Below are 15612 nucleotides of genomic sequence, written 5' to 3' on the forward strand. Positions count from 1 at the left end.
CGAAAGGGTTGTGAGCGTCCTGCATAGTGGAGGGGGTTGGACTAGATGATCTTAAGGGCCCCTTCCAGCTCTAGGATTCTAGGATTCTGAGGCAAGTGCAGATGGTTGCAAGAGGCGGCCGGAGGGGGGGGGTAGGGATGGAGCCACAACCTTGGCCAAAAGGCCCCTTTTCAAGACAGTTCCTGCAGTGAAGCCCTGCCCTCCCCTCATTGCGTAGGCCGTGCAGGCACTAAGCGGTCTTTCTCCTGAAATTATCGCCTACTGATGTTAATAAGGAACAGTCAGCAATAGAGATTTAAAGATTAGTTCGATATGTATAATTACAACTTGGGCCAGCGTCCGGCAGCGTGGCAGGAATTGACGGGGACTCCGTGTCCTTGGCTTTCTATGGAGAACAGCAGCCCTTTCGCTTGGCCGGGCCCCTCGCCGGGGAGAAGGCTATCAAATTATATCCTTCTGTTCCAAACATTCGAGCTCCAAATGTTTACGGATCAGGCTTTTTAATAAAACGAAGAAAGGGGGCACGGTGTTGTTGACCTCCTCCGAGAAGCCACCGCCGGAATGCCTGTCACCCTCCCGTAGATGATGGCCAGGCATTGTTTTTCTAGGTTCAAGAACAGCATCAATTTTTCTACAAAGGGGTGGGCGGGAGCCGGTGAACTCTCAGCCCTCTCAGCACTGTGTGTGTGCAACGGGGCTCATTAGAAACGTTGAGACAATGTCTTGCTGTTTATTAGATATGACAACATATAATAACCATGCTGGCTCAGGCCGGTGTGTCTGTCTCATTCAGTATCGTGTCTTACATGATGACCAACCAGTTTGTCTGGAGGGCCAACCACAGGGCAGAGAGGCTGAGGCCTTCCTAAGAACATCAGAAGAGCCCTGCTGGGTCAGGCCAGTAAAGGTCCATCTAGTCCAGCCTCCTGTCTCATATAGTGGCCAACCAGTTCCTCTGCAGGGCCAGCAACAGGGCAGAGAGGCCGAGGCCTTCATAAGGACATCAGAACAGCCCTGCTGGGTCAGACCAGGGAGTGTCCATCTAATCCAGCATCCTGTCTCACATGGTGGCCAACCAGTTCCTTTGGAGGTCCAACAATGGCATACAGTGATGGCCTTCACCTTCATCTTTTAAGCTCTCCCTGTGTAAAGGCGTGTTTTGTTTTGTCACAAAGCATTGCTGACTCCAAACAACCGAGATAATTCACCTGTGGAAAACAGCCACGTTGGAAGTAGCCGGTTGCAATACTGGGAATTATCCAGGCCCCATCTGGAGGTTATGCAACAGGTCAGAAGAGGAGCTCCGGAGGATTCAGCTGGAATCTTCTGCAGGATTTTTGGTTGGGGGGGGGGGGATGAGCTGTTTAGAAACAACATTTCCGTAATTTTTACCACCGGGGTTGAACCTCAGCCATGGGTTATTACCCATCAGCCGTAAAAAAGTAGAAGAAAAAAGTCTCAAGCTGGCGATGGCGAAGTGATTTAATGTTCTAAACAATTTCAAAATGGATTCCCAGGCACAGTCCGTTTTCGATATCTTCATCAGTAATATTGTCAATGTTGTAATAACTCAATCTTTTCTAATAATGTTTTTATGGTTGTGGAAATAACTTAGTCTCTTAGAATGCCTTGGGTATATGGTTCTATCCCAAACTGGTCGCATCATATCCCAATTTGTAGGGGTCTACAAAGATTAGAGCCTCTTGTGGCGCAGAGTGGTAAGGCAGCCGTCTGAAAGCTTTGCCCATGAGGTTGGGAGTTCAATCCCAGCAGCCGGCTCAAGGTTGACTCAGCCTTCCATCCTTCCGAGGTCGGTAAAATGAGTACCCAGCTTGCTGGGGGGTAAACGGTAATGACTGGGGAAGGCACTGGCAAACCACCCCGTATTGAGTCTGCCATGAAAACGCTGGAGGGCGTCACCCCAAGGGTCAGACATGACTCGGTGCTTGCACAGGGGATACCTTTACAAAGATTAACATCACTATGTTATGGGGTCCCTGCTATAGAAGAATCACACCGATCTTCACCTGTTGCATAGTGTACCCAAGACATTACAAGAGACTAAGCTATTCCCAACAATCATCAGAACATTCATTAGAGAAGATTAGAGCTATTACAATATTGAGAATTCACTGATGAAGATCACGAAAAAGGGCTATGCCTGGGAATCCGTTCTGAACATTAAATCACTTTGCCATCGCCAGCTGAAGACTTTTTTCTTCTACCCGCCTGGAGGTTGGCAGCTCTAATAAGAGCGATGCGTTGAGGCTCTGAACCACAGTCGGCCCTTGCGCTCCAAGACGCCGCGCAGGAGCATTTCTGCCGGCAGCGAGAGAGGGGGCAACCGTCGCCGCGCTGCCAAGACGGAGCAGATGGTGGTGTTTCTTTCCCGGGCCCAAAGTTTTTCATCATCTCATCTCTTGGCTGAACCTTGGAGACTCCCAATAGAAAGGCAGGCATTTTCCAGATGGTAGAAATAAACTCTGGAGCACGCCAGCGTGGAGAAGGCATCAACCTACGTTGGCGAGGGGCCAGGCTCCACAGACGTTCATGGAAGCGGCCCAAGGCCTGCCAGCATCCCCCTCCACCCCCGTCTCTCCAATGGCCTCCATCACGGTTGGTGTTCCAGTTGCCCATGGGTGGTTTTGCCAGCCTTGGTCATTAGTTTGAGTACAGGACGGCTCTTTTGCATGAGGAAGAGCTCTGGAGTCTCCATCTGGAATCTTCCACAGAGTTTTTTTGGGGGGAATGAGCCGTTTAGAAACATTTCCTTAATTTTTACCACCGGGGTTGAACCTCGGCCACAGGCTGAGAACTTTGTCAAGCAGAAACAAACAACAGCGGCTTTTCTTTTATGGGAAGAGCAAGCCGGCGAAACGTTTCCCAGGCTGCCTCGAGGAGCCGGCTTGTTAAGAGCGGCAGCCCTTGAGCGGGTTTGGTTCCCTCACGCCTCCCCTGCAGGCAACCCACTGGGTGACTTTAGGCCAGTCACAGTTCTTCTAGGGCTCTCTCAGCCTAGGGCTGCCAGCTCTGGGTTGGGAAATACCTGGAGGCTTTTTGGGAGGGGGGTGGAGCTGGGAGTGGGCAAGATTTGGGAGGGACCTTAGTGGAATAAAATGCCCTGGAGTCCACCCTCCAAACCTTCCAGGGGAACTGATCTCTGTCGCCTGGAGATGAGCTATAATTCCAGGGAATCATCAGGTCCCACCTGGAGGTTGGCATCCCTGCCTCAGCCTCATGTCCCTCACAGGGTGTGTGTTGTGGGGAGAGGAAGGTGATTGTCAGCTGCTTTGAGACTCCTTCGGGGAGGGAAAAGCGGGGTACAAAGCCAAACATTTTAACATTTCTGCCCCTTCCTCTAAGCCCTTCTTACACTTTAATGCATCAGAACCAAATCAGAACCAAATGAGACACCAGCGACCCAGATTTGCATGGTCTGATCTGACATCGTCACACAGTCACAAATAGTGCATTGGGAGGTGCCAACCTCCAGGTGGGGCCAGGAGATCTCCTGGAATTACAACACATCTCAGGATTAGAGATCAGATCCCCTAGAGCAGGGGTAGTCAACCTGTGGTCCTCCAGATGTTCATGGACTACAATTCCCACGAGCCACTGCCAGCATGCTGGCAGGGGCTCATGGGAATTGTAGTCCATGAATATCTGGAGGACCACAGGTTGACTACCCCTGCCCTAGAGTATATGGCTGCTTTGAAGGATGAGACTTGAGAGCATTATATCCTTTAGAGATCCCTCCGCTCTCTGATTGTATCAGGCTTGCTTGGGTGATCCCCGTGGGGGGGGGGGGGAGAGGAGGAGGATAGTACTTATTCGTTTAGAATATTCCTGCCTCTTCAGTGACCTGCTGGCGGTGGTTTACAATTAAAAAACGCAACACTGAAAGATGACCCATTCCAAGAGACCTGGTGCGCTGGCCGTAAGCAAAACCATGCATAGAGCAGATCATTGAAAAGCTGACAAGATTAAATGCTAATTGAACGTGATTAGTTCTATATGAGGTTTTGGAAAGAAAACCTGGTAGCGTACAAATCTGGCATCTTGCTGCGGTTGACAGCCTCCAGGCAGGGCTCCAGAGCATCCAGTTTTCTCCTGGGGCGATGATCTCTTAAGTCAAGATGAGCTGTTATTCTGGTGGTTCCACTGACCCCACCTGGAGGACTGACACCCCCACCTAGAACAGGGCTGTCCCCCTGGCCCACAACGTTTAATTTTGTGTATAAACAAGAACGGAGTGACTTAGCATTTCTTGTGAGACAAGAACTCAATATCTCTGTTAAGCCCCGGGGGTTTCCATCATCCCAAGTGTAATAATAAGTCACCATCTTTGGAACAGCCAAAACAGAGGGCATAATTCCCAACGGACGGCTTCCAACAAGGGCTCACTGTGCCCAGTTTTGTTTTCAACGCCCCTCTGGGAATATTCCTAACCCTCCAACCCTCTTTTAAGGTTTGTGTTTTTACAAGAGGCCAAATTAGGACTGGCACCAAGAAGAAAAACATGTCTGGTTATTCTACTTTAGAGACGGGAGAGAAGAGGCCGCTATTTTATTTCTGTAATGATTTATGCCAGGGGTGGTCCAAACTGCGGCCCTCCAGATGTCCACGGACTACAATCCCCATGAGCCCCTGCCAGGTGGCAGGGGCTCATGGGAACTGTAGTCCATGGACATCTGGAGGGCCGCAGTTTTGACTACCCCTTCCTCTGCTTTCAGTTTGTATTGGGCAGAACTGCATTTCCCGTCATGCACCGCGGGGGGACGCCATTTTGTCCCGGGCGCCGGCGGCGGGCGGACGTCTCCCGGCGTGCCCCGCGGCGCCCGTTGCCTGGCAACGGCCGGCCAACAAGATGGCGCAGCCCCACTCCCCGGGGAGGCCGGCGCGCAGCTCCCCATCGGTGGCCGCCCGCATGGCGCACTCGTCGGGCCCGAAGACGCTGACGTGGCGGGACCTGGGCGACCGGTCGCTGCAGCAGCGCTCGTGGATGACGGCGCCCTTCGTCACCTTCTCCTCCCTGCTCATCCCGCGGCCCGAGGACGACGTCCCCAAGGAGATGGAGGAGGCGGAGCGGCCCGGCCCGGCCTCCGAGGAGGAGGAGGAGGAGGAGGGCGAGGAGGAGTCCACCGAGTCCGAGCCGGAGCCCGAGCCCGAGCTGATGGAGGTGAGGGGTTTCCAAGGCGCCGCTACTCGGGGGGTTACGGCGCGCCCCGCTGCACGGAGCATTACGGGAGGGAGGGCCGGCTGGGGGGCGCCGCGGCAAGGAACACGACGGGAATGTGCCTTTGGGCGGCGGCGGCGCTACTCTGATGATTACGGGAAGGGAGGATGCGCTCGGGGCGGGAGCGGCGCCGCTGCTAGGAAACTTGCAGGAGGGAGTTTGGGGGTCGCGCTAGTCTAATAATTACGGGAAGGCTCCTGGGGTAGAGGCGCCGCTGCAAGGCAAACTGGGCGTGCATTGTGCTTTTTTCCTGGGTGTTACTCTAATACTTACGGGAAGGGATGGAGCTTCTCGGGAGGGGGCGCCGCTGCTAGGAAACTTGCAGGAGGGGATTTTGGGGGTCGTGTTACTATGATAATTACGGGAAGGGAGGGGGCTCCTGGGGAGGGGGCGCCACTGCAAGGCAAACTGGGCATGCAGCGTGTTTTGCCCTGCGTGCTACTCTGATCATTACGGGAAGGGAGAGACGCTGCTACCAGGAAACCTACGGGAATGTGGTTTGTAGGGCTGAGCTGGACCCATCATCAGACCAGATGTGGTTTGCCATGGCCTGCCTCTGCGTAGTGACCTCCCCTTCCCGGTGCCGCTTGCTTCGTGGTTTCATAGAATCATAGAGTTGGAAGGGGCCATAAAGGCCATCTAGTCCAACCCCCTGCTCAACGCAGGATCAGCCCTAACCATCCTAAAGCATCCAAGTTTCCCTATCCACGTCCCAGCCAAGGCTGATTCTGCCGAGCACCCCTGATCTGACAAGGTCCCGCCAGCCTGAGCCCTCCAGGACAGGAGCCAGGCAATAGTGGTGACACAGAGCATTGCCACGTTGCCGTGACTCCGGAAGGTTTTCGTGGCAAAAGCAGAGGTGGTTTTGCCATTGCCTGCTTCGGCATGGCCAGTCTGGACTTCCCTGGTGGGCTTATCAGGTTGTCTTTTATTCAAATTTCAAATAGATGTCAATATTTCAAATAACTGTCAAAACAAGCTCCTAGGCATACCCCAGTTTTCACAATCTTCTTCAGTGTCACGGTGCCATTTTTTTTACTTGTACTTCCAGTTTCAAAATATTTTTGATTGAAATATCCAATTAAAGTTAGGTCCGTTTCCAAATTTTTCCTTTATCAGGGTCTACTAGTGTCGAAATTGATTACACGTTCTTTGTATGCAGCCCCCAAAGTGTAGCTGCCCCGTTTTCAACCGGCCGAAGTTTCCGGACTTCTTGAATAAGAGGGGCCAGGTTAATTGTGAAGGAAATCCTGCAGGAGGTCTTTTATTCGTTAGCTTCTGACATCCAATGAGGTCTGGCTAGCCTGGGCCAGCCAGGTCAAGGCATGAGATGAGCCAAGGTGGTCCACTGTGGCCTGCCTCTACACTGAGGCCCTGGATTTCTAAGAGCTGACAGGAACAGACCAGCCTGGGCTATCCGGGTCCAGGCGAGAGAGGAACAGAGGTGGTTTGCCATTGCCTGCCCCTGAGTAGGAACCCTGGGCTTCCTCGGTGGTCTCCCATCCAAATGCTAACCAGGCCCAACCCTGCTTAGCTCCCGACACGTGGCAAGGTTGGGCTCACCTGGGCCATCAAGGTAAGGGCACCTTACATCTAAGCAGATCTACCCACTCTGGTTAATGCAGCTTCTGCCTCTCACCTCAGGAGGAATTTGATGGCGTGCTCACGGAAGAAACGGTGGCCGAAGCCCTGCACAACCTGGGGCGTTCAGCTCCTGGCACCGAACATGTCTACCTCCACCTAGCATTGACCGTAAGTAAACACCCGTTGTCTTCTCTCTCTCTCTCTCTCTCTCTCTCTCTCTCTGTCTCTGTCTCTCTCCCTACCTACTTACCTACCTTGCAGCGGTTTCCAACATCCGTAAATATAATAAAACCCATAAATCATCCCATAAAATTTTTTTAAATGATCACAATTAGACAGATGGCGAATCATCCCCCCTGTTCAGCCTAAGGGTCAGTTCTCTTATAGTACAGTAGGAGCAAGGGCCGCATCTAATCACCATGGAGGGGGGATCCTCCGATGAAAACACCCGGGTGCCGCCCCGGCCTCAACCAAATGCCTGGTGGAAGAGCTCCATCTTGCAGGCCCTGCAGAAAGCTGGCAAGTCTTGCGGGGCCCTCGGCTCTTTTGCAGTTAATCCCTGTCCTCTCCTGCTGAACAACCTCAGAATGGCCTCATTTAGAGATGCACGATTACACCAGTGCAGCATGCTCTGTGTCTCCTAGCTCTGCAGTTGAGTGGCGGCTCAGCATGTAGAAAGTCCCAGGTTCCATCCCCAGCTTCCCCAGTTAATAAGTGTTGAGAAAGACCTCCATCTGAAGAAGACTTAATTTTCTGTACCCTGCTTTTCTCTACCTGAAGGAGCCTCCAAGTGGCTGACAATCCCCTTCCCTTCCTCTCCCCTAACAGACACCCAGGGAGGCAGTTGAGGCCGAGTTGAGGGAACTGGGGCTGGCCCAAGGTCACCGAGCTAACAGCAAATGGGGAATTAATCCCAGCTCTCCAGATTAGAAGCCACCTCTCTTAACCATGACACCAAGCTGGCTCTCACCAAGCTGCTCAACTGAGACCCTAGAAAGCCATTGCTGGCTTGAGGAGACAGTCCTAACCTCTTGGTCCACTAATTGTCTGATTCAGTCTCAGGCAACTACCTGTGAGAGTTCTAAGCCCCCAGAGAGCAGCTGCCAGCTTGAGTAGACAATCCTGACCTTGGTGAGCCAAGAGTCTGATTCAGCATAAGGAGCTTCATGCATATCGGAAAATATATTCTGTAAGTTCTGTGAAAGAGCCTTGCCCTGCCTTTCAGTGGAAGTGCTCTGTTAACCAAGTCTATTGTTTGAGTCCAACCAGGTTGAGAGCCAGCATGATGTAGTGGTAGCATGCTGGCAGGGACTCATGGGAATTGTAGTTCATGGACACCTGGAGAACCACACTTTGGCCACCCCTGCCATGTACGGTTGTGTTGACCTGTGCCCCCCCCTCTTGAAATGGCCAGTGATGGGCCTGGAGGGGGTGGGAAGGGGAGGGGCCCTGGGTGGGCATGAACACAGCCATGTTTCCCAAGCATATTCTGCAGGATTGCACCACTTCTGGGTTTTCTCGAAGCCTGAAGAATGTCTCAGTGGTTTCTCAACAGTAAAAAAAATTGGAAAAGGCTGCCATGCAAGATCGCTGGGTGACTTCGGGCCAGTCATGCGCTGTCAGCCTAACCTACCTCACAGGGTTGTTGTAAGGATAAAACAGAAGAATAGAACAATGATGTGAGCCGCTTTGGGTCCCCACTGAAGAGAGAGGCAGGGCATAAAGAAACAAACAATTCTGCGCAAATGTAATAATTGGAGAGTTGGGCCCTTTCTCAACAGTCCAGCCCGGAGTTATATTTGCCTGGTGCCTCCTCGAGAGAAAGACAAGTGACGCCCTCTCTGTCTCTTCCCGCAGGATCGTTTGCTAATCGACGTCAACGTCCTCTCCAAATACGTTCACCTCGAGAAGCTGGATCTCTCCCACAATAGAATTAACGGTATGCAGTTGCCGATCCCATCCATTTCTTGGTGGCAAAGCCATTTCAGATTAAGGGCTGGGGGTGGGGGGAGGCGAAGGCAGCCAACCGGGGCCGTTCTCTTATTACCCAGAAAGCCATTCACGGCTTCGCTTCCGTGGCTCGGCAGAATAGGCTGGATATCCCGGAGAAATATGGGACGGCCCCGCTGAGCCCGTGTCGAAAGCTGTAATGACATATGCTCAGAAAGTAGAACATAAAGATTATTGTCTGGTTTATTATCCTGAAATAAAATGCAAACAGGCGTGTCAGCCCCAAAGCTCGGATTAGACTTCAGGAGCCGTCTCGGACGGAGTCGGCCCGATGATTCACGTAGCCCGAGACGGACCTGTTATGACCTTGGAGAGTGACCTGCGCATGCTCTCCAAGGTCACAACAGAGCTCTTTTTCCTGAGCTCCATCACTTGAGGTTTTGTTTTCCAGCAGGAACTTCCAGGAGCTGAAAGTTTGACTCCAGGGGTACTTTTAAGACCAACCCAGCTGTAGAAGAAGAAGAAGAGTTGGTTCTTAGATGCCACTTTTCTCTACCCGAAGGAGGCTCAAAGCGGCTTACAGTCGCCTTCCCCTTCCTCTCCCCACAACAGACACCCTGTGAGGTGGGTGAGGCTTAGAGAGCCCTGATAGTCCTGCTCGGTCAGAACAGTTTTATCAGTGCTGTGGTGAGCCCAAGGTCACCCAGCTGGCTGCATGTGGGGGAGCGCAGAATCGAACCTGACATGCCAAATTAGAAGCCCGCACTCCTAACCACTACACCAAACTGGCTCTCTTTATTCACACGACATGAACTTGCAGGTGCACATTCCTGAAATGGAAGTTGCCAGTCCTTAGATATAGGTAGGGGAAGCAGCAAAATAGCCTCCGGCATAAGAAAGGATCAAACTGGAATAACTGAATTCCCGCGGTGGGAAATGCAGTGAGGGAAAATAAATATATCGAAATTGGAGGTTGATGGGCAGATGTACCCTTCTTGGCTGCAGAAAGCTGGGTGTGGAATTGTGGCATGCGGCTGCAAGAATTGGTGGGAGCTGGTGCAGGACAGCGGTTAGAGGGCTTGAGTAGGGTCTGGGAGAGTGAGGCTTATCCAGGAAGCTCTCTGGATAACATTGGGCCAGTCATTCTTCCTTGACTTAGCCTACCTCACAGCACTGTTGCAGTTAGACTGGCAACTCCCAAGTTTCTAGTCCTCATCTTTGAAAAGATGTGCTTAAGTGGACATGGGGCAGAAACATGCAAACCAGGGAGAACTGCAGGATAAACTGCCCTGAGCCTCAAGAGAGGGCAGTGTATAAATATAATAAAATAATTACACAAGAGTAAAAACAGTCTTGCAGATTTGCTCCATTTATATGTACATGCATGCTGGCAAGTCACAGATGAGAGACAGAAATCCCAGCAAGGGGCTTTCAAGCAAGTCAGAAGCAGAGGCGGTCGGCCATTGCCTCCCTTTGCAGAGCCTTCCTTGGTGGTCTCTCCTTTAAATCCTGACCTTGCTTAGCCTCCACCTTATGGTGACCCCAGCCAGGGGCTTTCAGGGCTTGTGAGAAGCAGAGGTGGTTGGCCATGGCCTTCCTCTGCAGAACCTTCCTTGGTGATCCCCCATCCAAGTACAAAGAGCAATCCCTTTCCCTTTTCCCTTCCTTAGCCGGTCCCTTTCTCCTTCCTCCGCAGACCTCTCCTGCATCAGTCAAATGCCTTACTTGCTGGACCTGGATGCTTCCCACAACGAGCTGACCACGTACTTTGACTTCAAGCCACCCAAGAATCTCCAGGTAAGGCAGGAAGCACAGCCTGGGGGTCTCGTCACCTGGATGGAGGTAGCTTTTGTTTGGCTCACCTACTCCTTAAAAAAAAAAATGAATGGCAACTCACACCAAGATCCTTTTTGTCTTGGGCTTGCTGCAGTTCATTACAAGAATGTGCAGCCAACAATTTGGCCAGTTATTTTCATGTAGGAGGCTGAGCTTTCTTCTCTTAGGGCCTCTCTGAATCTTAATGAAGGCTGCTTCTATCTGTAGCCTCAGGCTAAAGCTGTCCCATATCCTGTCCCTAGTGTAGACCTTGTATAGAGCTCTTCTGAATCTCCTGCCGCCAGGTCACTAGCAGTGAGGTTGTATAGCTGATGCAAACATCATTAGTCCTCTGCAACATCATTGACAAGTTTTGTAGTCAGTTTTTCCCCCCTTTGCTTTCTTTCCCCTCTCACCTGCCTGCCTTCTTGGCTTCCCTTCTTGCTCTGCCTCTTGTCCTGTGCTTTACCCGATCCCTCCCTGATGCAGCTTCAAAAGAAATAAAGTGTCCAGCACAGTGGTTCTCAACTTGGGGGTCGAGACCCTTTGGGGTGCAAACGACCCTTTCACAGGGGTCGCGGGCAGGGCAAGGAGCCTGGCCGTGGGGAGGAGCACCCACACAACAGCCTTGCGGGGTAGATCGAAATAGAGCGTTCATCTGTCTGGAGCAGCGGAAAAGAGCAAGATCGGCATGGTGGGACAAGAGGCAGAACTGAAGAGAGAAACCCTGGAAAAAAAAACAATTTATATACATGAACAATGGATCTTCATGTCATTGGTCAGTTTCGGTTTAATTTCTGTGAAAGAACACTTGTAGAATTTTATGGTTGAGGGACACCACAACAGGAGGAGCTGTATTAAAGGGTCGCAACATTATGAAGGTTGAGAATCACTGGTCTAGCATTTGAGAAAGATGTTTGGACTTTCATGTGGATGAACTCACAGAGAAAGAGAGCTGCCCAGTTCTAGGTCAGTATCTGAGAACATTCCTCAGCAGGTGCATTATACTGATCCCCTTCCTTTTTGGGTCTTGGGCACCTTTGGAATTCTGGCACACCATGGTGGGTGCAGCACTAAAATGGTTGGCCAAAATGGCTGCCTTGTGAGGCAGAGCCTGCCCCAAAATAGCTGCCACATCTTATCATCAGGGACACTGAGAATGCATGTCCTGTGGTGGCAGCTGAAGAAGAAGAGTTGGTTCTTATATGCCACGTTTTTCTCCCCGAAGGAGTCTCAAAGCAGCTTACTATCCCCTTCCCTTCCTCTCCCCACAACAGACACCCTGGGAGGGAGGTGAGGCTGAGAGAAGAAGAAGAGTTGGTTCTTATATGCCGCTTTTCCCTACCCGAAGGAGGCTCAAAGCGGCTTACATTCGCCTTCCCTTTCCTCTCCCCATAACAGACACCCTGTGAGGTGGGTGGGTTTTAAATTGTTTTAAATTGTTTTAAATTGTTTTAAATAATTAATCTGTTGGATTGACATTTTATCATATTTATTAATCGCTATTTGTTGTAAGCCTCCCTGAGCCAGACAGGAAAAGAAGGCCTATAGCTCTTATAGTTATTGTTATTGGAGGTTTTAAATTGGGGAGGAGGGTTGTGTGTGTTTTTTATAACTTTTACATTGTAAACAAACACTGTGAGTCCCCCAAGATCGAAAGGTGGCCTACAAATCTGTTAAATGAATAAATAATTTTTTCCTAAACATGGAAATCAGCCTTGCTTATGTTCATCCTTTCTAGCCACGTTGGGTAGAAGGACTCATCAGCTCCTTAGTGAAGCAAAGATCAGGCAAAGAACAGCCTGTGGGTGGATTTGGAGTTCTGACTTGGCCTGGTGGGCACCACCACGAAATGCCTCCTGCAGGAAGTGGAGCCAGCCACAAAATGGTTGCCAGAGCTAAACTTCAGTAGCCCAGCGTAGATCTGCCGCTGCCACCGAAGCAAAATTTTAAATAACCTGTGCAACCAATCAGACATCCTACTGGGCAAAAGCCCTACCTGGCCCCACCTGCTTTCTAAAAACCCTTGTCAAGCACCCAAAAAGATGCTGGCAGGCACTGGTGCCCCCTTGCAACCGGAAATCTCAACTGTTTCCCTCCTTATCTCTTCCTGCGCAGGTAGCGAATTTTTCATACAATGACATCCCAGCCATGAGAGACCTTTCCGCCTACCAGTCGCTTAAAAAGCTCATACTGGACAGTATCCTTTTTGTACAGGGAAGTGCGTACCCAGCCGTAAATTCAGTCCCCCGGAGCCTTTTTCAGCCAAAGCCCGGAGATTTCCCGTTATCAACCCGCTTGGCTTTGACATCCCTTGAATATCGATCTTGTTTTAACTGCCAGCCCACTGTATCCCGGGGTGGGGGTGGGGTTGGGGTGCTCGGGGTGTGGTTTATCTCCCAGAGGGGCAGCCCTGTTAAGCTGCTACAGCAAAAGCCACAACGGAGTCTCGTGGCACTTTATGGACGACCGTGAAATGAGCTTCGTCCTGTACCGTATTTTCCTTTCCGGTTTCATTCGGCTGCAGTCCAGCTCGGGAGCCTTCCAGATTTCCCCAAAGGCAAAGCGTTGTGCTGCAGATCAGCCGCTGCTGTGCGATCTGAGTGAGAAGAATCCAGTGAAAACGAGTTGGGATGAGTCTAGGGCAGGGGTAGTCAAACTGTGGCCCTCCAGATGTCCATGGACTACAATTCCCAGGAGCCCCTGCCAGCATTCGCTGGCAGGGGCTCCTGGGAATTGTAGTCCATGGACATCTGGAGGGCTGCAGTTTGACTACCCCTGGTCTAGGGGGTGGCAGGTGACAGTGGAGGAGCAATAGGGTGGTGAGTGTCCCTTCCAACTCTATGATTCTGTGCTTCTGTGAAAGGCATCAGCTTGACGTCTAGTAGGGCAGCTGCTGGGGCCCAGGACTTCTGGTGAGGCCCCCTGTCTGCAACCCTCACCCCCCCACACACACACACACTCCCTTCCCATGCCACCTGTGTGTGCTCACTGGTCTCAACCACCCAGAGCCACGGAGGAAGGATGACTGGGTGGCACACGGTGGAACCCCCAGTGGTCATGGCAGCAGCTCAAGATGGCCAGTGTTGGCAAAGGGGCGGGGGGGGGCAACTGAGCAATAGGTGATGGGAAAGACCTCCGCCTGAGACTCTGGAGAGTGCCACGCAAAGGAGGAAATGGCCTTTTAAAGCACGATGGCTAAGAAATGAGCGTGTAAACTTGATGAGAAAGTAATATGAAACTCTGAAAATGTCAGCGCTGAGTGTGCATCGAGGGACTGAGGCTGCCGTTGTTGAAAATTTCCGCTTCTTGCGCAGGGAGGCTGTAGCCAGATCTCCCCCGAGGTTCCCAGTCAGAGAATAAACAAGCTGAGTTGCTCTGCATCGCCTGGATACCAAGCCCTGGGGCCTTACCTCCCTCTCTCGGATGGCAAGCTCTGATCCAGCGGGGATGCTTGAGTCCGTGGGCCAACCCAGCTAGATCACAAAACTCGGTTCAGGGTGTGATTGAGGGAAGGGAAGAGGAGGAGAGCTGATTATGCATGGCAGGGCCATCCACCCCACTGCTTCCATACACAGCTGCCCCCCCCACACACACACACATACATATATATCACTGGCAGTCTTCAAGCAAATATATCACTGGCAGTCTTCAAGCAAAGGCTGGCTACACACTTTTCTTGGATGCTTTAGGATGCTTAGGGCTGATCCTGCATAGAGCAGGCGGTTGGACTAGATGGCCTCTATGGCCCCTTCCCACTCTAGGATTCCAGGAGTCTAGTTCAGCAGTGGAATAGGCTGCCTAAGGAGGTGGTGAGCTGAGCACATGGTCACGTGTCTCATGTCTTGGTGTAGTGGTTAGGAGTGCAGCCTTCTCATCTGGCGAGCCAGACTTGATTCCCCACTCTCCCACATGCAGCCAGCTGGGTGACCTTGGGCCAGTCACAGCACTGATAAAGCTGTTCTGACCAAGCAGGAATCTCAGGGCTCTCTCAGCCTCCCCTCCCTCACAGGGTGTCTGTTGTGGGGAGAGGAAGGGAAGGCGAATGGAAGCCGCTTTGAGACTCCTTTGGGTAGAGAAAAGCGGCATATAAGAACCAACTCTTCTTCTTCTTCAGTGATATCAGGGCTCTCTCAGCCTCCCCTCCCTCACAGGGTGTCTGTTGTGGGGAGAGGAAAGGGAAGGCGACTGTAAGCCACTTTGAGACTGCTTCAGGGAGATAAAAGCGGCATATAAGAACCAATTCTTCTTCTTCTTCTTCTTCTTCTTCTTCTTCTTCTTCTTCTTCTTCTTCTTCTTCTTCTTCTTCTTCTTCTTCTTCTTCTTCTTCTTCTTCTTCTTCTTCTTCTTCTTCTTCTTCTTCTTCTTCTTCAGTAACATCAGGGCTCTCTCAGCCTCTCCTCCCTCACAGGGTGTCTGTTGTGGGGAGAGGAAAGGGAAGGCAAATGTAAGCTGCTTTGAGACTCGGGTAGAGAAAAGCGGCATAGAAGAACCAACTCTTCTTCTTTTAAATGTGCACATGAATAGCAATAACTATTTGTATTTTCACATGGAGTATGTTCTGCCGCTCAACCTCTAAGCTTCCTCACCAGCACACACAGGTTGGGGCATTCTGTTCCCTCCTTTGTCGTTCAGGGACAGGGGGCATCTGCTGGGCAGGCAGAAGGTCCCTGGATCAGTCCCCAATTGCCGGAGGCCGTCGCTCCATTGGTTTGAATGGTGCTTCCTGTGGAGGACTCCCTTCCTTGGCGCTTGGCATTCTTACCCATCCAAAGTTTTGCACTGTGATGTCATTCCTTAAGTCCGTTGTTGACGTGCAGATAACAAGATCGAGGAGATCCGCGGACTGGAGAAGTGTCACAGCCTGACGGACCTCAGCCTGGCCAACAACAAGCTCACGGCCATCTCCGGCCTGCAGAAGCTGCCCATCAAGACCCTCTGCTTGGTAAGTCCCTTTCTCTCTCTCTCTCTGCAGCATCCGGATACCAGTCTGCTGGATTTCTAGCCCGCCGCTCCCCTGAGGCTCA

General features: G+C 51.6%; 1 protein-coding gene across 1 annotated transcript in view; it reads left to right on the forward strand.

Annotated features, from left to right (window-relative positions):
- The first annotated feature begins 4823 nt into the window (after positions 1-4823).
- LRGUK (leucine rich repeats and guanylate kinase domain containing) overlaps positions 4824-15612 on the forward strand; it is a 41987-nt gene continuing 31198 nt past the window's right edge. The window contains exons 1-6 of the mRNA XM_077340357.1: positions 4824-5179; positions 6881-6988; positions 8678-8759; positions 10467-10567; positions 12704-12785; positions 15406-15530. Coding sequence (XP_077196472.1) covers positions 4868-5179; positions 6881-6988; positions 8678-8759; positions 10467-10567; positions 12704-12785; positions 15406-15530 — 810 coding nt within the window. The 5' untranslated portion in view covers positions 4824-4867. The remainder of the gene's footprint in view (positions 5180-6880; positions 6989-8677; positions 8760-10466; positions 10568-12703; positions 12786-15405; positions 15531-15612) is intronic.

The sequence above is a fragment of the Paroedura picta genome, chromosome 5, assembly GCF_049243985.1.
Source record: "Paroedura picta isolate Pp20150507F chromosome 5, Ppicta_v3.0, whole genome shotgun sequence".
NCBI lineage: Eukaryota > Metazoa > Chordata > Lepidosauria > Squamata > Gekkonidae > Paroedura > Paroedura picta.